The sequence below is a fragment of the Cervus canadensis genome, chromosome 1, assembly GCF_019320065.1.
Source record: "Cervus canadensis isolate Bull #8, Minnesota chromosome 1, ASM1932006v1, whole genome shotgun sequence".
Lineage (NCBI taxonomy): Eukaryota > Metazoa > Chordata > Mammalia > Artiodactyla > Cervidae > Cervus > Cervus canadensis.
In genome coordinates, this window is record NC_057386.1 from 124,833,179 (window position 1) to 124,855,985 (window position 22,807).

General features: G+C 44.9%; 1 protein-coding gene across 2 annotated transcripts in view; it reads left to right on the forward strand.

Annotated features, from left to right (window-relative positions):
- The first annotated feature begins 1,937 nt into the window (after positions 1-1,937).
- Positions 1,938-22,807, forward strand: part of CFAP251 (cilia and flagella associated protein 251) — a 70,740-nt gene continuing 49,870 nt past the window's right edge. The window contains exons 1-7 of one of the 2 annotated variants that reach the window (XM_043441535.1): positions 1,938-2,138; positions 2,232-2,550; positions 3,590-3,985; positions 10,629-10,766; positions 13,231-13,340; positions 19,974-20,085; positions 20,335-20,415. In XM_043441535.1, the coding sequence (XP_043297470.1) occupies positions 1,975-2,138; positions 2,232-2,550; positions 3,590-3,985; positions 10,629-10,766; positions 13,231-13,340; positions 19,974-20,085; positions 20,335-20,415 (1,320 nt within the window). In that variant the 5' untranslated portion in view covers positions 1,938-1,974. Of the gene's footprint in view, positions 2,139-2,231; positions 2,551-3,468; positions 3,986-10,628; positions 10,767-13,230; positions 13,341-19,973; positions 20,086-20,334; positions 20,416-22,807 lie in introns of those variants that run through there. The other variant, XM_043441527.1, reaches the window with a different exon arrangement.

A 22,807-nucleotide genomic window follows, 5' to 3' on the forward strand; every position in this document is an offset into this window, starting at 1 on the left:
AGAGGATGGAGGCTACAGTCCATGGGGTCGCAAAGAGTTGGATAGGACTGAGCACACAAACACAAACCCACATGCTTATCAACCAGCTTTGTGATAAGAGGGTGTGGTGGCGTCAGGGGAAGCATTCAGTCCTCCTAAAACAGAGTCTTCTGCCTCAGTGCCTTTGGCTGGTTTCCTTCATGTCTTCCTTCAGAAACAGGATGGATAGGCAGGCGGGCTGTCTTTTGAGGGGCTAGTGGAGGGTCGCTTTGAGGTGGAATCATCCTAATGGATTTTACCACACTGGTTTGATAGAAACATTTTGTGATAAGAATCGCAAGATAATGTAACCTGTGTAATATTTAATCCCAGCCAGCTAAAATGATCTACACAACATGTAGTTCCCCGGGCGAGGAGCCTTGGAGGACAGCTGTAAGGTGCATCAACGAGACCGGAAAATTCAGTTTGCTTTTGACAAAGAGAATTTTATCAAACAGTTCGTACTTCTTCACTTAATTTTGTCAAGCCTTCAGAAAGTCAGAATTGCTAGGATTGGCCGCTGCAGCTTCTTAGTGGATGGCTTCAAGGGAAAAAGTTGGGGACGGAGAAGAGGAGGAAAGTCAATTTCAGCGCTCCAAGTCGCTGCGGCGCCTCTCCCCACGAACCGCCAGGGGGCGTGCTCGGCCCGCTCCCGCCTCTTTCTGGGCACATGATCTCGGTCCAGCCTTCTCGCTTTACGGCCAGTCGCCTGTGGCGGCAGCGGTTACCATGGAGACGGGGCTTGGTTGGCAACCGTAACTAGGGAGCCTGTGGAGAAAGCGACCGCAGCTGGAGGCCGGGAGGTGGGGAGAGGGCTTCACGCAGCGGGACGATCCCGGCCTTTGAGGACCGGGGTGGGTGCGCTCTGTGAGTCAGGAGCGGGGTCACCGGCAAGGCAGGGCCTGGTGCCTCTCGGGGGGCGGGGGGCGCTCACCCCACCTGGGCCCGTCCTGAGGCAGCTCCAGGGAAACCTCAACGGCGCCTGGGCTTCGTGCCCCCAAGGGCAGACACCTGCTCCCCCCATTCCCCCCCACTTTGCTTCTTACTTGCTGTTTTACCTTGAATAAGTCCCTACACCTCTCAGCGCCTCAGACTCTTAAGTTTGCTGTGAGGAATAAACTAGAGAATACGTTAAAAGGCTTTTGTGAAGTGAAATGAAGTGGCTCAGTCGTGTCCGACTCTTTGTGACCCCATGGACTGTAGCCTACCAGGCTCCTCCCATGAGATTTTGCAGGCAAGAGTACTGGAGTGGCTTGCCATTTCCTTCTCCAGAGGATCTTCCCCACCCGGGGATCGACCCTGGGTCTCCCGCATTGTAGGTAGACGCCTTACCGTCTGAACCACTGGAAGTTTAGTTTTTAAAGGCTTTTAAACTTTCTAGAGGACTTCTGCCATTTCTCACGCACTCTGTGCAGCATTTTACGTATGTCACCTCATCTTCATAAGACCCCCAGAATGTAGGGTTATCATTTTCATTTTGCCAGTGAGCAAATTTAGACTCTGAGGGGTAAAGTGACTTGCCCGGGGTCACAGAGCTACTGAGTGGTGGAACTGGGATTCAGTGCCAGCACAGGCTGACTGAAAAGACAACACTTTTCACCACTACCTGCTTCTTCCTTGATTCATATGCTTAGAATTGTTGCCAATGCCTGAGTTATCATTTTGCTGCCTGTGGGAATATGAATATGTTTAAAGTGAGAGGACTCTAAAATTATTCCTAGAAAGGAATGAATCCCCGGGGGCAGGGGGGAGGGGGTGTTGGGCATCAATATTTTTAAAGATTTTGGACAAGCTTTCCCAGGAATCTGGCATTCTTCTCATTCTCATGGAAAGGGACAGAGCTGGCATTGCCCATTTCACTGATATGTTTGTGGACCAGGAAATCAAAGTGGGACAAAGAGGGCCCTGCTGATTATTATGTTCAAAATTTCTTTAGAGAAAACTCCAAAGAGAAGAATGTCAGATGCAGAGGAAAACCCACTAGAAGAAACAGAAGAATACGGAGAAATAGAAATGCAAGAAGAAGATGAAGATGAAGAAGAAGAAGAAGATCCAAATTTTGAAGGGCTAGAAAATATGCAACGGGAATTAAAAGAAGTTAACACATTAGCATGGACAGTGTCTCCAGAGGAGGAGGAGGGAGAAGAAGAAGGGAGGGAGTTTGGGGAGGAGGCGGAAGCAGAGGATGGGGAGGAAGGAGAGGTGGAGAGAAGAGAAGAGGAAGAGGAGGACAGGGAAGGGAAGGAGGAGGGAGAGGAAGAAGAGGAGGAAGAAGGGGAAGGGGAGAAAAGAGTGGAGGAGCATGAGGAGGAAGAGGGGGGGAAGGGAGAGGAAGTGGTGGAAGGATTTGGGAAGGAGGCTGTCAAAGAAGAAGTAGGGGAAGAGACTGCAGAAGCACTGGAGGAGGAAGAGGAGGCCTCAGGAGCACAGGAAGAAACCTCTGTAGAGCCCGAAGAAATCACCACGTCTATGATCAGTTTGGAGAGATTTACACAGACTGATTCCCAGACAGTCTTCTCAGAAACATCCCTAGTAAGTAGGAATTGTCATTCGTTCATTCATTCCTAATCATTAATTGCATGCTTGTTACCCACTTACCTGCCCGGCTATGGGAATATAAAACCAAATAAGACACAATCCATTCTCTTAAGGAGCTCTAGGGTGTGTAGGGAGGCAGACCCATAACTGAAGAGCAAGTGTTAGAAAACTAAGTGGAGTGAGGGGACTTCCCTGGTGGTTGAGTGGCTAAGATTCTGAGCTCCCAATGCAGGGGGCCTGAGTTGGATCCCTGGTCAGGGAATTAGACCCCATATTGCCACAACTAAGACCTGGCACAGTCAAATAAATGTTAAAACAAACAAACAACTGAACTAAGTAGAGTGATTGAGAGATGCATAAGAGATATGTATCTATATTAAGGCTGACAACCCAGTTTAGCGGATGATCAGGGAAATCTTTCTGGAGGAAGTGTGTACCAGAGCTGACTTAAAGGACAGTGGTTAGCTGGAGTGTGCTTATCTAAAGAGTCAGCCTGTAAAACTCAGCTGTGGTCCAAGAAGAAGTGTGTGCCTGTGTGCTCAGTCATGTCTGAATCTCTGGGACCCTGTGGACTGTAGCTCGCCAGGCTCCTCTGTCCATGGACTTCCCCAGGCAAGAATACTGGAGTGGGTTGCCATGCCTTCCTCCATGGGATCTTCCCAACTTAGGGATCAAACCTGAGTCTCCTGCGTCTCCGGCATTGCAGGTGGATTCTTTACCCACTAAGCCACCTGGGAAGCCCCAAGGAGAAGTGACTCTCTGTGACTTTGTGGTGGTTTTGGAGGCCACTTAGAAGAATCATTTTGCTGTTGTGGGTCTGCTAGTAAGCTGAGAATAAACTTAACACACCCACGATTCCTGTTATTTGAGTACAAAACATCCCAGGCTCTCTTTTAAAGCGGTTCATAATTCTGATGTGAGGCTAACACTAAGACTGGCTGATTAGGAAAAGAAAGGAAACTAAATGAGGGACTGTAGCAGCATGTACTGTATTTGGCATCACAGTCTCCTTTTTATTTCTTTTTTTTTAAAGAAAAGTAGCGAGTCAAAGCATTCATTACAATCAGAGCTTTTGGAAATGTTCGAGCTTCCAAGAAGCCCTGGCTCACAATTAGAGTTTCTGGATTTGGATGTAACCACTTCTGGGGAACCACTGATTAGTTTCCCGGAAAGGCAGCCTTCAGGCGAGCTCTACCAGAGGCCCCAAGATGAACTGAAAGAAAAAGAAGGGAGAGACTTGGAACAAGAAAGGGGAGACTTGGAGCAGGAAAACAGGGAAAGGAGAAAAGAAATGAGAGTATCATATATCAGCGAGAAAAGCGAAAAAGAGTCACAGCCCAAAGCAAGGATCACCAAGGCATCGCTGGTCTCCACCGCCACTGAGGACATTTTGTTCCAAAGGAGGGAGAGTACCAACTTGTATCCCTTGGTAAGTGTGGCATCCTTTTATGTGTTTACTTTTTAAAACTTTTTATTTTTGTTTTGGAGTATAGCTGATTAACAATGTTGTGAAAGTTTCAGGTGAACAGCAAAGGGACCCAGCCATACACACATGTGTATCCATTCTCCCTCAAACCCTCCTCCTATCCAAGCTGCCAAATGGCCCCCAGTGCTTTGAGAGTATTTTGAAGTAGGGGAATTTTATGCCTATGGAAAAAAATGCCACCAGAAAGATCCATTTTAAGCTAATCATAGACTTGGGTCTTTTTAAAGTTCAGTTCAGAGCTCTGGCTGGCCGTGTGTGACAGAATGCGCTGCATCTGGGTTTGATAGCGGCACTGTTCTGCAGGCAAAGAAATTCCACAAGCGGTTTGTCTGTTGCATAGGGTGTTATTTTCTTTCTTTTTTTTTTTTGGCCGCGCCTTGAGGCATGTGGGGAGTTCCTCGACCAGGGATGGAACCCATGCCCTCTGCAGTGGAAGCACGCAGTCTTAACCACCGGACCACCAGGGAAGCCCAGGGTGTCGTTTTCTTGTGGGAGACTCAAAATCTCTCTCCCCTTTCCCCTCTCCCCTCTCTCTATCTGTTTCTCTCCCTTTCCCACTCTTTCTCTTTGATATTCTAATACTTCTCTTCCAGCCACCAATTCTCTTTCTCCTCCTCTCCTCACCTCTTCTCCTGTAACTGGCTTGATCCCTTCACCAGCTCCCTAAACCATGACAGTTTCCTAAAAACTAGCCACCCCAAGATGGATCAATAAGCGAAAGGTCTGGAAGAAGTGAAAGCCACCAGGAAAAGCACCAGTCGGTCCAATGGAGTCTGCCTTTGCTGCCACTGACAGCATTGCAAGGAGGCGCCATCTGCGAGGAATAAAAATATTATCATTTGCCAAGAGAAGGAAGAGGAGGTTTCTTTTCCCCCTTCTTCCTCCATCTGCTACTTTCTGAAAATTGTTTCCTGGGATTCATCTTTCCCCCGCCTCTCCACTGTAGATCCATGCCTTTGGAAGATTCATAAGTGATGGAGTGTGTATACTTAATGCAGTTCCTAACACAGAGTGAGCACTTGACAAGTGTTAACAACCAGATGATGAATGGGTGGTGGTGGTGGTGGTAATGGAAGGATGCCGAGGGGGAAGTGCAGAGAAACTGACAGCCTCCTTTCTGTAGACGTGGCTGGCTTTGAGCAGTGGCGTTAAAGCTTCAAGCTTGCAGTTGCTTGGTCTGAAAGAAAGAATAACTTTGAGTTTTTTAGAGCCCATGAGGACATTGGTCTTATTTAGCCAACTAACCAGAAATCAGGTGATATCACTGATGAGAGCAAGTGATCTTTGTACCAGGGCCCCTGCTCCCTGGACTTGACAAAAGCCACCACACAGGTCTGGGCCCCTGTTAGCCTTGGGCTTGTTGTAGAACCAAACTTGCAGAGGCTGTCCCCCTTTGCAAGTTTGCTTTGCTCTTTGAGGGCACTTTCTTTTTCCTTTCCTTTTGCCTTTATTGTTTCTTCTTTTTGTTAAAATGAATAAGTGCTCTTTATTAAAATATATATATATTTTAATACAGGGACTTGCCCGGAGGTTCAGTGGCTAAGACTCTGTGCTCCCAATTCAAGGGGTCTGGGTTTGATCCCTGGTCAGGGAGCTAGATCCCACACGCTGCAACTGAAGATCCTAAGCTCAAAGATCTTGTGTGCCACAACTAAGACCTGGTGCAGCCAGATAAATAAATAGTTTGTATTTATTTTTCTTAAAAAAATTCACCCTTTATTTCTTTTTTCTTTAAAAAAGAAAAGCATTTATATATATATATATATATATATATATATATGGCAAAGATTCCTATTCTTTAACACACTCTCACCCAAAACCATTTTCCTGAGGTGATTACTGTTGCAGTTTGGTATAACCATGTATCTTTCCAGACTTTTTCTGATACATATACAATTATATATCTATACACACACACACACACACACACACACACATGAGTTTGTATTTCAGTTTTTGTTTTTACCAGTGAGATATTCTGCATCTCTGTAAAATGTTTTTGCACTTAATATCTCTTAGAGGATTTTTTTGTATCAGTGCATGTGTATCTACTTCCTCATTTTAAATTCAGCTATTTCCTTATTGATGGCCATTTACGCTATTTCTAATTTCTTGCTCTCACCAAAGGTGCTTCTGTTGCAGGAAGGGGGACCCCCTCCAGGGCCCGAAAGTGGGCTCTTGTCTAACACTTGGAAATGAATTGTCCGAGGAGATGCATGTGCTGATAAAGCAAGAGACTTTATTGGGAAGGGGTGCCCAGGTGGAGAGCAGGAGGGTAAGAGAACCCAGGAGAACTGCTCTGCCACATGGCTCACAGTCTCAGGTTTTATGGTGATGGGATTAGTATCCAGGTTGTCTCTGGCCAATCAGGGTCTTTCCCGGTGGCTCAGGCATTGCTCAGCCAAGATGGATGCCAAGAGGAGGGTTGTGTTCCTTATTGGGACCTCCTGTTGTGAAATAATTCATGCAGTGGTTACTTATGTTGCCTGGCCAGGGTGGGTGGTTTCAGTCAGTGTGTTTCCCCTAACTCTTCAGTGCATATACTTCTCCATCTATGTGCCGCAGCACCCTCCATTTCCTTTGGGGTCCCCTGCCTTATCCCAGAGGCCTGTCATAAGTTGAAGTGCTCATGGTAAATAGGCATAACTGTGGATACCATCTCCACCCAAAAAACAAGGTATCATTAGTTTTTGAGAAAGAATCATACGGCTATCAAATATAGTGAAATCTGGTTTTGACAATCAAGTTTTGTTTTCCAGATCACCATGTTTTAGAAGAAGATTAATATGAGAGGTGACTGTCCCCATGATCATCCATCATAAATGTCAAAACTAGTGCAAAATGCAATGAGTATGAATCCTGTGTGATTTTGGTTAATGGTAGGGCTGCTCAAGGAAGTTCTGTGACTACTGAGTGAGGTCACCTAGTTTTGATCTTGGAAGAGTTGTTTTACCTGGAGGCAGGAGTCTAGTTAAGAATGTGTTCTTTTTATAACTAATTTGTTAAGTTGGAAAATAAATTTCCAGGATGACTATAAGGTCTTTTAGAATTACCAGGTTTCCAAAAGAACCCTCTCACATGAAGAAATTGGCTTTTAAGAAACAGCTAGAGGGGACTTCCCTGATGGGCCAGTGGTTAAGATTCCACACTCTCAATGCAGGGGATGCTGGTTTGATCCCTGGTCAGGGAACTAGACCTCACAGGCTACAATGAAGATCCTGTGTGCTGCAACTAAGACCAGCACAGCCAAATAAATTAATTTAAAAAAAAGATCCATCTAGATGTGAAATATTTCCATTCCTAGAAGGTGCAGCTTGAGACAATTATGATTCCACAATTCTACCACTCACACCCACGCAATAAAAGATCTAAATATAAATATAAGTTACAGCAAATGAGCAGATGGAATAAGGAGATAATGGAGAATGAAATGTGTAGGAGAGAAATCGACCATGTTGCCCACTCTGTCTTGGGAGAAATATATGGTCCATCATTTAACCTTAAGTTTCATTCAAATATCAGAAAGGAAATGCACCAGATTTCATCTCTATGCTCCAATATAATTCACTGATTTTTGGTAACTAATTACATAACCATTATTTTAAACACTCTACCACATCAGCCTTGGTTAAGTTTTTAAATAGACTTTATGGGGGGGAGGGGCGGCAGTTTTAGATTATAGAAAAATGGAGTGAAAAACAGAGAATCCCTGTGTAGTCCCTTGTGCCTTCTTCCACCCCTGGTCTCCTCTGTTATTCTTGCATTAGTGGGAATTTTGTCTCTTTATAGTGAATACTTTGTCCTTCCAGGGAGAATAGTGAATAAGGAATAAATACTCAGGCTAAATAATTGCCTTTCTTAAGAAGTTACTTAGTGACTTTATTGTAACTTATCCATTCTACGTACTCTTATTCAGTAAATCGAATTTCACAACAATCAGTGCTCACTGTGTGGTTGATTACTGAACTGGGTTCTAGGTTCTGGGGAGTAGGTAAATAGGAAGCTGTTTCTATTTACTGTTGAAAGCTTTCCTTTATTTTTAAAGGAAACATTTTTATTAAAATATACAAAGAGAAAGTGCACACACAAGTGTAGAACTCACTGAATTCTTACACAGTAAACATACCTGTGTAAGCACCTTGCATCTTTGCTTTTCTTTTTAAATGGAGTTATCAATCACATACTATAAAATCCACCCTCTTAACTGCTTCTTAAAAGATTATGGTAAGGGACTTCCCTGGCGGGCCAGTGGCTAAGACTCCCAATGCAGGGGGCCTGAGTTCTATTCCTAGTCGGGGAACTAGTTCCCACATGCCACAACTGAGTTCTCATGCCGCAACTAAAGATACCACGTGCTGCAGCTAAGACCTGGTGCAGCCAAATAAATAAATAAATAGTTTTAATCAGATTGTGTTAAAAGGTACATAATATAAAACTTAACCGTCATAACCATTTTTACATGTAAAATTATTTTGTTAGGTTGGCCAAAAAGCCTGTTCTAGTTTTTTTGTAAGGAAAAACCATGTTAGGTGGTGGTGGTTTAGTCACTAAGTTGTGTCTGACTCTTTGTGACCCCATGGACTGTAGCCCACAGGTTCTTCTGTTCATGGGATTTTCCAGGCTAGAATACTAGAGTGAGTTGCCACTTCCTCCTCCAGGGGATCTTCCCGACGCAGGGATCGAACTTAGGTCTCCTGCATTGCAGGTGAATTGTTTACCAACTGAGCCACCAGGGAAAACCCCATAAGCTGTTATGGAAAAACCCTACTGAACTTTTTGGCCAACCCAGTAAATACATTCATAGAGTTGTGCAACTGTCATCATCGCCATCCCCATAACTCTCTTCATCTTGTGAAACATACACTGTACCTATAGCTGCCAACTCCCCAGCCCCCACCCATTCCCGGCTAACACCCTTCTACTTTCTGTCTCTATGAATTTGACTATTCTCGGTACCTCATATAAGTGGAACCACTTAGTTCCTATTTGTCTTTTTGTGACTGGCATATTTTACTTTCATTATGTCCCGAAGGCTCGTCCACGTTGGAGCATGTGTCAGAATCTCTGTCCCTTTGGAGGCTGAATAATATTCACACATTGTTTATCCATTCATCTGTCCACGGACCCTGGGGTTGCCTCCGCCATTTGACTATTCCAAAATGTGCTGCTCTGAACATGGGTGTACACGTATCTTTTTGAGACTCTGATTGATGTTCTTTGGGGAATATACCCAGAAGTGTAATGGCTGGATCACATGGTAATTGTATTTTCAGGTTTTTTGAGGAACCGCCACACTGTTTTCCACAGCAGCTTCACCGTTTCACACTCCCACCCATAATGCATAGAGGTCCTGGTTTCTTCACATCCCTGTAAAGTGTAGCCTTTAAGTTTTTTTAATTTTTAAAGTTATTTTTGTTGAAATGCAGTTGATTTGCAATGTTAGTTTCAGGTGTACAGCAGAGTGATTCAGTTATATATAATATGTATTTGTGTATATATATATGTGTGTGTGTATATATCTTTTTCAGATTCTTTTCCCTTATAGATTATTATAAGATACTGAGCATAGTTCCCTGTGCTATACGGTAGGTCCTTGTTAGTTATCTGTTTTATATATAGTAGTGTGTATAGTTTAATCTCAAATTCCTAGTTTATCCCTCCTTCCCAACACACTTTCCCCTCATGTAACCATAAGTTTGTTTTCTATGTCTATGAAAATTTACCCCTTTAAAATGTACAGTTGGGTCTTTCCTGGTGATCCAGTAGTTAAGAGTCCACCTGCCAATGCAGGGTCATGGGTTTTAATTCCTGGTTGGGGAACTAGGATCCCACATGCCTCAGAGCAGCTAGGTCCTCATTGCTACAACTGGAGAGTTTGTGTGCTGCAATGAATGATCCTTCATGACCCAACGAAGATCCCTGCATGCCGCAACTTAGAAGTGACGCAGCCAAAAAAAAAAGAGAAAGCACAGTTGTTTGGTTTCTTAGCCCATTCACAAGGTTATGCGTTTGCCACTATCTAATTTCAGAACATCTCCGTCACCCCAAAAAGAACCCATACACAGTAAGCAGTCACTCCCCACTTCCTCCCCCAGCCCCTGGAAACCATTGACCTACTTTCTATCTCTATGGATTTGCCTATTCTGGACATTTCCTTATAGATGGAGTCATACACTATGTGGTCCTTTGCATCTGACTGCTTTCACTTAGCATCACATTCTTAGGGGTCATCCACATAGTAGCATGTTCTTGAGGACTTCTCAAGGTGATGTTTCTCTCTTTAAAAAAAATTTATTTGTTGGCAGTTTTATGTTTTGGCAATTTTGAATTTGAGTTGCAGCCTGAGGGCTTAGTTGCCCCGCGCACACAGGATCTTAGTTCCTTCGACCAGTGATAGAACCCACATAGCCTGTGTTGGAAGGTGTATTCTTAGCTACTGAACCCCCAGGGAAGTTCCAAGGTGGTGTCTCTTTATTGGCTGATGATGTGAACCCTCTTCCTCCAGGACTCACGCTAGGATCACCCCACGGCCCAGCTCTGAGCTCACACACCATAGTGTCCTGCTGGTTTTACCTTTGTCTTCCAGACCATGACCTGGTCATTCGGGTGGAACAGTTCCCTTCCTGTGTACTACATTCGAGAAAATGAGAGAGTCCTTCTCTACGCCAGTGGTCACACTGGGGTCATCTACAACGTCCTCAAGAACAACCAGCACCACCTTCAGGTTTGCAGACTTCTCTTACTTCTGGTGAAAGAGGTTGTCGTTAACTTGAATACAGCACTTTGGTTTTTATTCCCAGGACCAACCTCATTCTATCTCAGTCACATGTTCCTTCCTCCCTTCTGAACCATAGCGAATTCTGTTCGCAAACAACTTTTGCTGTTTATTGTTTTTCTGATTCTAATCAGAATCAATTTACAAATAGCAGTTGACTTTAATTTTATAGTAACTAGAGTCTAAAGCATCTGTATTTTTTTTTACATTTCTGTAAAAATGGGGTCAGGAGAGGCCATATTGTCTCCACCGGACAATGATGAAATGCAAAAGGAAGCTCTTCAGCAGGGATTCAGACTTCATTAACCCTTAGCCTCCTTTCCAGGGCTCCCAGGGCTTTGATCCTCCTACTCATGCTGAAAAGTGGTTGTTAATATCCCTATTTCACAGGAGAGGAAACTGAGGCTCAGGCAATTTAGCTGACTGGCCCAAGGCTGCTGTAGCAGGTGGTAAAGCCAGGTCTTAGGTTCAGGTCTCCTGACTTGAAAGTATTAAGTAGGTCAGTTGTCCTCTCTCTCCTCCCTCCAGCATCTGTTTTTATTTACACCCACTAAGTGCCTCCCTAAATGCCCACACACCTTCCGTCCCCACACTGCTCTGCTTCCTCTGTTCCGGATGTTTTTTGACCCCTTTCATTTTCATTTATCTGTCCAAATGTCATGTTTTTCCAGTGTCTGAATTTCTACTAGTTAACCTGGTAAACAGTTCAGGTAAACATCACCCCTTTCAGTTGACCTATATTTTAATGAGGACCTTCCTCAGTCAATGCCTAGATCAGAAGCTTCACCAAGTATTTTTCCAAGAGGTCAGCCCGTACTCAGCATCCTGCCAGGGATCCAAGACACATGGGTGTAACTTCAGGAATTTGCTTCCTAGAAGTTCTGAAATATACACAGTCCGCACGCCCTTCTTGGCGCTTAGTTGAATGTGCAGCAGGGGGAGAAGGGACAGTGTGATGATAGGGATGTGGAGGAGGGGCAGATGGGCTGAGAAGCAGGGAGCAGCCAGGCAGGCGTCCAGCGTCCCCAGAGCGGACGGCTGGGTGGGGCCTTGGCCATTCACTCATTTCCATATGTATTTGTCATAACCATTATGTTTCAGATGACGTCGTGAACAAAACAGATCTAGTTCCCCCCACCATGGAGAGGCAGACATTAACCAAGTGAATGCATAAATATATAACTAAAGATTAGGGACTTCCCCTGGTGGTCTGGTGGCTAAGACTCTGTGCTCCCAAAGCAGGGGGCCTGGGTTTGATCCCTGGTTAGGGAATTAGTTCCCACATGCCACAACTGAAGATCTTGTGTGCTGCAACTAAGAGTTCCCATACCACACCTAAATGGTCCGGCATGCTGACCTGAAGACTGAGGATCCCACGAGCTGCAACTAAAGACCTGGCACAGGCAAATAAATAAATAAAAAATACTTAAAAATTGCATAAAAATAAAGATTATAACAATCACTGGAATGGGTATGTGAAATTGCTCTAAAAGAGAAAAATCAAAATCTGAGAAGACTTCCTCTGAACTGGTGGGCAGGGAATAGAAAAGTGCTATTTTTGCTGAGACCTGAAGGCTGAGCATGAGCCAGCCAGGGGCAGTTTTGGGGGGAAGAGCATCCCCCACAGAGAGAGCTCCAGGTTGTCAGGCCTTTTGTGTGGGGCCCAGAGAAGAGGCCAGAGTGAGCGAGGGGTTGACATGGAAAGAGGGCAATAGGGGTTGTTTCCTGGCTGCCATCTCTTGTTTGTGTTTCCAGAAGATTCCTTGTTGCACGGGGAGGATTGTAGGAGGATACAAGTGAAAGCAGAGGCCAGCAAAGAGGCTTTGGCACCAGAGCTGCTCAGGGACCTGAGTGAGCAGTTTTAAGGGAGATGAGGCCAGCAGGGAGGTCCAAGGAGGTGGGACCTGGGAGGACCCAGACATTTATTCTCAACCAGGGTTCAGAGTCAGGTACATGCCTCGACCCCTAGGAAGCTACTGTTCTTATGGGGAGTGTAGCTTGTCCTGTTAGTGTTTTGGGTTTTTTTAATACTTTTTTTTTTAATGTGGGCCATTTTTAAAGTCTTTGTTGAATTTGTTGCAATATTGCTTCTGTTTTATGTTTTGGTTTCTTGGCCCTGAGGCATGTAGGATCTTAACTCCTCGACAAGGGATGGAACCCACCCCCCTTGAATTGGAAGGTGAAGTCTTAACCCCTGGACCATCAGGGATGTCCCTCCCACAAGCATTTCAAGGGAAAGTTTGAAAACCTCTGGCCATAGAGTAACACTGAGAAAGTGGACAGGAGTCAGATGTTCAGCGGTGGAGACTGGACAGGGCGCTCACGTCTCTCTCTGGGGTCCCGCCTTTCCTGCTGGTGCCGGGGCTGGGCCACACCCTCCGTGTCTCAGAGCATCTTCTCTTCACGTCCGCAGGGCCACCCCAACATCATTTCCTGCCTCTGCATCAGCGAAGACAGGCGCTGGGTCGCCACGGCCGACAAAGGGCCCGGCTGCCTGATCATCATATGGGACTCTTTCACAGGGTAGGCATGCCAAAGCCACCTCCTCCTCATTTATGTACAGTAACAGGCCGCTGTAACTCGCAAAAAACGAGGCATGCTGGTCTGGGGATACAGAAGCCAGTGCTGGGATGCAGGGCAAGGTGCAAGGGTCCCAGGAGAGTTTGTCTTCCTGCCTCAAGGCCCGTGGGAATGACATTACTTTGGTGAATTTCCCATGGACAATTCTTGGCTCTTTAAGCCCAGAAACCCTGTCGCTCAGATGGTAAAGAATCTGCCTGCAATGCATGAGACCTGGGTTCGATCCCTTGGTCAGGAAGATCCTCTGGAGAAGGGAATGGCTATCCACTCCAGTATTCTTGCCTGGAGAATTCTATGGACAGACAAGCTGGCAGGCTATAGCCCATGGGGTCGCAAAGAGTCAGACACGACTGAGCGACTGACGCTACCAGGTACACTGGCCTGAGGGGAGGCCAGTTCACACTCACCCAGCTGGGAGGCCCAGAGAAGTTGTGTGACTTTCACCATCTGCAAAAAAAAAAAAGAGAAGGCTAATCATACCGTCTTTGTTTCCCTGGGCTGCTGTGAGAAGTTACCTCCAGGGACTTTCCTGGTGATCCAGTGGCTAAGACTCTGCGCTACCAATACAGGGGGCTTGGGATTTGATTCCTGGTCAGGGAACTAGATCCCACATGCTGCAGCTAAAAGATCTGGCACAGTAAAATAAATAAATATATATACAAAAAAAATTACCCCCAACTAGGTGGCATAAATTACAGAAATTTATTCTCTCATTGTTTGCAAGGCCAGACATCTGAAGTCAGGGTGTCTGCAGGGAGCTCCTCGGGGCCCTGAGAGAGAATCTGTCCCATGCTCCCCTCCTGACTTCAGGTAGTCACTGGCATCCTTGGTGACCCTTGACCTGTAGACATGTCCCTCCAGCCTCTGCTTCATGTGGCATTTTCCCCTCTGTATCTCTCTGTAAAGTCTTTTCTCCTCTAAAGACACCAGTTGTTGGGTTTAGGGTTCTCCCTAAGCCAGTAAGACCTCATTCTTAACTATTTAGACCTGCAGAGACTCTGATTCTATGTAAGGTCACATTCTGAGGTTCTGGGTGGAATGAATTTTGAGGGGCGCACCATCTGACCTATGCTACTTACCTTACGGGATTGTTATGAAGATCCAGAGCACAGTACCCGGCCCAGGATAGATGCTCACAGATGTGTGTCCTTTCGTAATTCCCGGTCCTAGAGACAGAGGGCAGTGTCAGTTTCTTTTTTTTTTTTGTAATTTTGTATTTATTTTTTTGTCATACATTGATATGAATCAGCCATAGATTTACACGTATTCCCCATCCCGATCCCCCCTCCCACCTGCAGTGTCAGTTTCATTGACAAGATTGTAAGGGCTTGATTGGGTGTGGAGGGTGGGGTGGGGAGAGGTGAGGTGGGTTAGACAGTCCAGGTGGAGAGGAAGGTTAGGAAGAAGTTAATGTTGAATTTCTGGACACAGGAACTTCCCTCCTCCAGGTGACCCGTGGCATCTATAGGGCTGTGTTACCTAGTCGCAGTCCTTACCTCGCTTGACCTCTCAGTGGTTTTCAACACCCTTTACTTCCCTTGGCTCTTCTGACACCACGTCCCCTGGTTCTCCGCCCAGTGCTGTCTGTTCCCTCTCAGATTCTTCTCAGCCTTATCCTCCTCTAGCGGTTCCTTAGCTGTGGCACGAGGGGATGCGGGTGCTGTTGGTGATGTTCTCCAGCTGGGCAGGAGCACACCCAGGGCTTGAAACCAGACCATCTTTCTCTCAGTGTTTCCTGTGTTTGCTGAGGGGGCGCTGCTGGAGGGCGTTCCATCTGCCAGTCCCATGGGCCTCCCCTGCCAAAATGTCCAAATGTCCTGTGCCTTCACCTCCAAATAACCTCTGCCTCTGTCTATCCTCTCCTGCTTGGGCCGCTGCAACAGCCTCCTGATGGATCTCCCCTGCTCCCCTTGCAGTTTCACTCTTCAGCCCCCGCCCGCCACCTTCATGGCACTGAACCACTTTTTCTTTTAGTTATTTATTTTCGACCACACTGTGCGGCACGTGGAACTTCTCCAACCACGAATCGAACCCACTTCTCCAACCACGAATCGAACCCTCGCCCCCTGCAGTGGAAGCATGGAATCTTAACCACTGGACCACCGGAGAAGCTCCTGAACTACTTTTACACGTACAATTCCCTGGCATTAATTACATTCACAATGTTAAGCAATCATCACCACCATTTGCAGAACACTTGCACCACCCAACCAGAAAACCTGAAGGAATGAATTCCTGACTCTCCCTCCCCTCAGCCTCTGGTAGCCTCTCATCTGCTTTCTATCTTTGTAGATTTGCCTGTTCTGGACATCTCATGTTAATGGAGTCATACAATATGTGGCTTTTGTGTCTGGCTTCTTTCACTTAGCATAATATTTTCCAAATTCTTCCATGTTGTAGCATGAATCAGTATTCCACTCCTTTTTATATCTGTTTAAGATTCCATTGCATGAATATACATTCTGTTTATCCATTCATCTGTTGATTTTTTTAAATTACTTTAATACATTTTAATTGGAAGCTAGTCTCCTTTGGCCACCATCTCCAGTCCTAGTCCTCTAGTCAACTTGGAGCATTTAGTTCCAGAATATTTGCTGTTGTATTAAATACATATGTGTGGCCAACAGCATCGTATGGTTTTCCTCCACAACTTTTTTAAAAAAATGATCTTATTTAATTTATATTTTTGGCCATGTGGCATGTGGGATCTTAGTTCCCTGACCAGGGATCCAACCCACACTCCCTGCTTTGGAAGTGTAGAGTCTTAACCACTGTATCACCAAGGCAGTCCCTCTCCACAACATTTTGAGCTTGATCTTTGAGCCAAATGCAAAATCCGATGGTGCTGCTCCCCTGCTGAGAACCCTCCAGGGACTGCTCATTGCCAATTCAACCCTTGTTGCAGGGGATTCGCACCTCACACACTCGCCACGCAAACACTTCTGCCACGAAGTGAAATTCCTGTCTGTGTGCCTAGCGGTCATCTGTAGCAATGACATGCTTTTCAGCTGCGAGTAATGACAAAGCTGTCCTGAGGCAGGAAGGGCGGGCCTCTCACTTGTCTCTTCTCTCAACCCTTTGCCGACAGCTTCCCTGGCCCAGGCAGAGCTGGCCTCCTTTCAAACTGTGTTTATCCTTTGCTTTTTACTTGTTTATAGAACTGTCTCCCCCATTAGACTGGGGGTGACTCTGCAGTAATTTTTTTCTTTAACTGCAAAGTAAAGTGTGTCTCTGGTTAACAATGCAAATGATTCATTGATAATGAGTTTTACGATATTGCAAATGATGACTCGGGGAACCCAGAAAGGATATTTGGTGTTAGAATTAATATTCATTTATTAAAGTGATAAACTGTACTTCTTTCTTTGAGATATTAGTTCACCTTGAATCCTAACTCTGCAAATCTAGCATGTTTTTGCAGTTGCCTATAAGGGGGGCTCTGATTAGTGTTTGGGCTCACAAATTTTGTTATTATCTCCTTTTAAGTGTTTTAAACTGCATTTAGAATTGGAATATATTCAGTTTCATCTTTAAGTTCTTTAGTAGTCTGATTAACAAATAAATCCTTTATCAATACTTAAGTAATTCTCATAAATCTAATAAACTAGACATAAATATGGCAATAAGCTAGACATAAATGTGGCAAGTCTTAAGTTCTCTTAAGTGTTCTAATATTGTTTATAAACCTAATACAATTTGAATTTAAAATCACAAGTCTAAATCAACTACAGACTGTAAATTAGAATCACAAATTAATCTGTTTGTTAACATATCAGAGACTCTGATATGTTAAGTTCTCTTAAACATGACTCAGTCCTTTAAAAAAAAAAAACTCTTATCACAGATGTTAATAGCACAGGTCCGGCTACCTCATCTTCTCTACATTTAATTCTGTCTCCAGAGATGAGATACATTTGCCCACAAAGGACATCAGTACGGCATTCCTAACAACTTTAGAACTCCCTTCTCAAGGGAATTTTGGGGGCTGCTTCTCAGTGGCATAAAATTTCTCAAGTGACAGAGAACTAGACAGGCCCTCAGCCAGCACGTGGACTTAGCTCCAGCCAATTGGTACACCAATGTGACATACTGAGGCCTGTTTACATTAAGGTCTCCATTATGAAAAACCAACTGCGGGAACTTCTCCAGAGTCCAGTGACTAAGACTCCTAATGCCTGGGGCCTGGGTTCAGTTCCTGATCAGGAAACTATATCTAGCATGCTGAGACTTAAGAATTCATGTGCTGTAACTAAAGATCCCACATGCCACAACGAATATCAAAGATCCCACGTGCTGCAGATAAGACCCGGTGCAGCCAAATAAGTAAGTAATAGAAAAGAAAAACCATGGATCCACACAGCCCATGTACCTAGATTAAGTCTTCCTACCACCCGCTCTTCCAGTGGAGGTCAGGGCCTCCCCCACATCACAATTCACTTCCATCATTTCTTCAACTGTTTGTTACTTTGACTCTCTCAGGTATTCATATATTGTCTAATTAAATTCTGCATGTGTTAAGGCTTTGTCTGCTTCATACAGTTCTAAAGTGTTGCCAGTGACATAATACAAACATGTAGAAATTAAAAAAAAAAAAAAAATGAAAGTCTGCCTTTACCCAAGCCTATATCCGGAGTCACCATGTAGTTTGCAGTTCATTCCTCCAGAATTTTTTTTTACTTATAAGTACACACACACACACACACACACACACATTCAGGATGATGCTACGTATACCGCTTTGCAATTTGCTTTTTTCACAAGATTTTAGACATTTTCTCAAATCTACTTCATTCTTTTTGAAGGTGACATATTTTTTCTTTACATGGTTTTACCATGCTATTTGTTAAATAAACCCCATATCAATGGATATCTGTGTTGTTTCCAAATTTTTGCTGTGAAAGCCGTGCCACAATGAATATGAATTGGCATTTATCTCTGTTTACTTTTGCTATTATTTCTCTAGGGGAAAAACAAGTTGTAGAAGTGAAACTGGTGGCCCTTAGGATCTGTGCATTGAAGACTTTGACACGTGCAGCTAAGCTGCTGTGGAAAAAGCCTATGTTTGTTTATTCTCCCCCTTCTGGAGGAGGTTGCCGCTTTCCTGAGAGCTGGGATGGTGTCCGAGGCAGCTTGTTTCATGTTCTCATCCTTCGCTCCTGGCTCAGAATTGGCCCTTGATAACAAAGGAGTGACTTGCGCTCAGACAGAGAACAAATAGCACATTTACATACTGCCCTGAGCTTTTTAAAAAAATTAGTTTATTTTTAATTGAAGGATGATTGCTTTACAGTATTGTCTTGGTTTCTGCTGTATATCAATATATGCATCAGCCGTAAACATACATACGCCCCCTTCTTCTTGAACCTTCCTCCCACCTCCTTCCCCCTCCCACCTCTCTAGGTTGTCACAGGGCCCTGGTTTGAGTTCCCTAAGTCATACATCAAATTCCCATGAGCTATCTATTTTATATATGGTAGTGTATATGTTTCCATGTTAGTCTCTCCATTCATCCCACCTTCTCCTTCCCGCCCTCCGTGTCCACAAGTCTGTTCTCTATGTCTGCATCTCCATTGCTGTCCTGCAAATAGGTTCATCAGTACCATCTTTCTAGATTTCATGTATATGTGTTAATATATATGATATTTGTTTTTCTTTTTCCTGACTTCACTCTGTATAATAGGCTCTAGGTTCATTCACCTCATTAGAACTGACTCAAAAGCATTCATTTTTATGGCTGAGGAATGTTAAGGGCCAGATTAGAGTTATTTTTTAAATTAGGGCAGAATTCATGTATGGCTCAGTCAGTATAAGAATCTGCCTGCAATGTGGGAGATGGGGGTTTGATCCCTAAGTTGAGAAGATCCCCTGGAGAAAGGCATGGCAAGCCACTCCAGTATTCTTGCCTGGAGAATCCCATGGGCAGAGGAGCCTGGCAGACTACAAGTCCATGAGGTTGCAAAGAGTTGGACACAACTTGGTGACTAAACCACTACCACCAAAATTCACGTAGCATAAAAGTAACCACTTTATTTTATTATTTATTTATTTATTGCCACACCATGCAGCATGTGAGATCTTAGTTCCCCAACTAGGGATTGAACCTGTGGCCCCTGCAGTGGAAGCTCAGAGTTTTAACCCCTGGACCCCCAGGAAAGTCTCAAGAGTAACCATTTAAAATAAACAATTTGGTGGCATTTGCATGTAATCACAGTGGGGGGCAGGCATCGTCTCTATCTGGTTCCCAAACATTTCCTTCTCCCCGAAAAGAAACCCTGAAACCGTCAGCAGTCACAACCCACTCCCCCACCGTCCATCCACAACCCCCTGGAACAAGCATACATCTGCTATCGGTCTCCATGAATTTGCCTATTCTGGAGATTTGATGTAGATGGAGTCATACAACGCACAGCCTTTGGTGTCTGCCTCCTTTCCCTCAGCACCATGTTTTCAAGGTTCATCCATGTTGTCGCCCGTGCCAGTGCTCCACTCCTTTTTGTGACAGAGTGACATTCCGTAGTGTGGCTAGACCACAGTTGTCCTGTTCCTGAAGTGGGGGTCCCCCATTGTGTTTTGCAGCATTCCTGTGCACACGATATTCGACAGCTGCCCAGAAGATAACGGCATCAGGGCCATGGCCATCACCCGCGACGCTAAGTATCTGGCAACCATCTCAGATGCCGAAATCCAGGTACAGGGCCGGTTGGGGCAGCCAGCCTGTCAAACGTGTCCCCGTGAGCAGCTCTGCTCAGGCCGTGCGGCACCTGTGGTTCTCTGGGTGCACGGGTGACCAGATTCCCGTCAGGGGCTCCCTGCCTGAGGCCGAGCTCACTGTGCATTGCTCAGTTAGCGGAAGTCACTGGGTTACCATGAGAGGTGTAGGTGACTTCAGCAGCGTTCGGGAACCTTCTTTCTCTCCTCTGTCTGCTTTCGCTCACAGAAAGTTTGCATCTGGAAGTGGACGTTAGCGGCAGAAACGCCAGCATGCACTCTTGACCTCCCCAAGGAATATGGTTTTCAGGTGAGTTCAATTTGAACCTGTAAAGATCCACCTAAAGTTACCCTGGAGCCAGGTCAAAACTCCTTTTTGTTTTGCTGGAGCTTAGTTATGGTGCACTAGAGTTTTTTTAAAAACTCCTATCCGTGTTCTTGGGCTTCCCCGGTGGCTCAATGGTAAAGATTTCGCCTGCAATGCAGGAGACACAGGAGATGCAGGTTCAATCCCTAGGTCAGGAAGATCCCCTGGAGGAGAAGTGGCAACCCACTCCCGTATTCTTGCCCGGAGAATCCCGTGGACAGAGGAGCCTGATGGGCTACAGTCCATGGGGGTCACGAAGAGTTGGACACTTACTGCAGCAACTTATGCACGCATCCATGTCCTTAGTTTATTTTTGGTGATAATAGCTAATATTTTAAATCTCTTCTTATGTGCAGGTTCTGCTAAGTTCTTTGCATGCAGTATCTCACATAATCTATGCAACATGCTAGAAAGAGGTTACTGTGGAATTAATATTACTGCTATTAATTATCAAATAATTGGTCTACAGTCACCCAGCTTTTCTTATTCTAGAAGCATGCTCTGAACCACTCTTCATATAGGGCAACTATCAGTATTCTTGATTTGCATGAGGCGACTTGCCAAGGGCACCAAGAGCGATGACTCTGCTGCTCTGTACCATCTCAGTCAACCTCGTAGCCTTTGTTCACCTGCACATACTGCACTGTGCGCCAGGCGCTGTGGTCAGGACGGATGTTGCTTGTGTGAACTAGAACCCAAGCAGGGGGTCTGGGTGACTGGACTCAGCCAGACACGCATCATTATCAGTTTTATATCCATTTTCTCTCTTTCTCCCCCTCCGCCAACATTCTTCCTGCACCCAGAAAAAAAAAAAATTCTTACTTAAAAAAAAAAATGTTTTATTTGGCTGTGCCAGTTGTTACTTGTAGCAAACAGGATCTAGTTCCCTGATGAGGGATTGAACCCAGACTCCCTGCATTGTGAGCTGGAGTCTTAACCACTGGACCACAAGGGAGGTCCCAAATTTCCTTACTTCTTAGAGTTACTAGTCATACTTGGATATTTAGGATGAGATACCAAAAATATTTGGGGGATTTTGATAGAGATTGCACTGAATCTATAGATCCCGTTGGGTAGTATTGTCATCTTAACAGTATTGCCTTCCAACCCAGGAGCACAATACGTCTTCCTATTTATTTATATCATCTTTAATTTCTTTTAGCAGTGTTTTTTTTTTTTTTAAATCTCACCAGGTTTTTTAGTTGTATTTTATTTTTACTTGGATAATTACAGTATTGTGATGGCTTCTGCCATACATGAACATGAATCAGCTGTAGGTATATGTATGGCCCCCACTCTTGAACACCCCAGTCCGTCCCCCGCCACCCTCTAGTTGTCACAGAGCACCAGCTTTGGGTTCCCTGCGTCATATAGCAAATGCCCACTGGCTAACTATTTTACATATTGTAGTATGTATGTTCCAATGGTACTTTCTCAAATCATCCCACCTTCTCTCACTCCAACTGTGTCAAAAAGTCTATGTCTCAGCAGTGTTTTGTAGTTTTCAGTGTACAAATCTTTCACTTCCTTGGCTAAATTTATTCCCGAGTATTTTTTATGCTTATGTTTTATGTTTTTTATGTGGAATTTTTTTCTTAATTTTTTTTCTCAGAATGTTCATCGCTAGTGTATAGAAATGCAACTGACTTCTATACTGCAGCTTTGCTGAATACACGTGGCTATTTTAATTTAAATTGGTTAAAATAAAAGCGTACATTCATTTCCTTGGTCTCACTAGCCACATTTCAACCACTCGTCATCCACGTGGACCCGGTGGCTGCCCTTGTTGACAACACACGTGATAGAACATCTCCACCCTCTCAGGAAGTACTGTGGACAGCACGGCACAAACTCCCGGCCTTCTCCCCCCAAGTCCTGGGTGTGTCCCACCGTCAGCCTCCTCTGGATCCATGCCCCAGAGGGCTGAATGTGGCTGATGAGAACCACCAACTGAGCAGATTCATCTTACTTAAAATTCAGTCGAGACTTTCAAGAGGGCTGTCAGCCTGGCCTGGCTGCTTTGGTAGACTGTCGTTTTCATTTCTAGAGACAACAGTTTCATAGCTGCTCCTCCCATCTCCCACTGCCCTGCCTCCCACACTCAGCTGATGACCTCTACTCCTCCTGTTTCACTGAGAAAAATGGAAGCCATCAGATACAAACACCAGCCTGTTCTCCCTCCCAAATCTGCCGTGTGTGTGTGTGTGTGTGTGTGTGTGTGTGCGTGTGCACGTGCGCTAAGTTGCTTCAGTCATGTCTGACTCTTGGCAACCCCGTGGAATGTAGCCTGCCAGGCTCCTCTGTCCATGGGATTCTCTAGGCAAGAATACTGGAG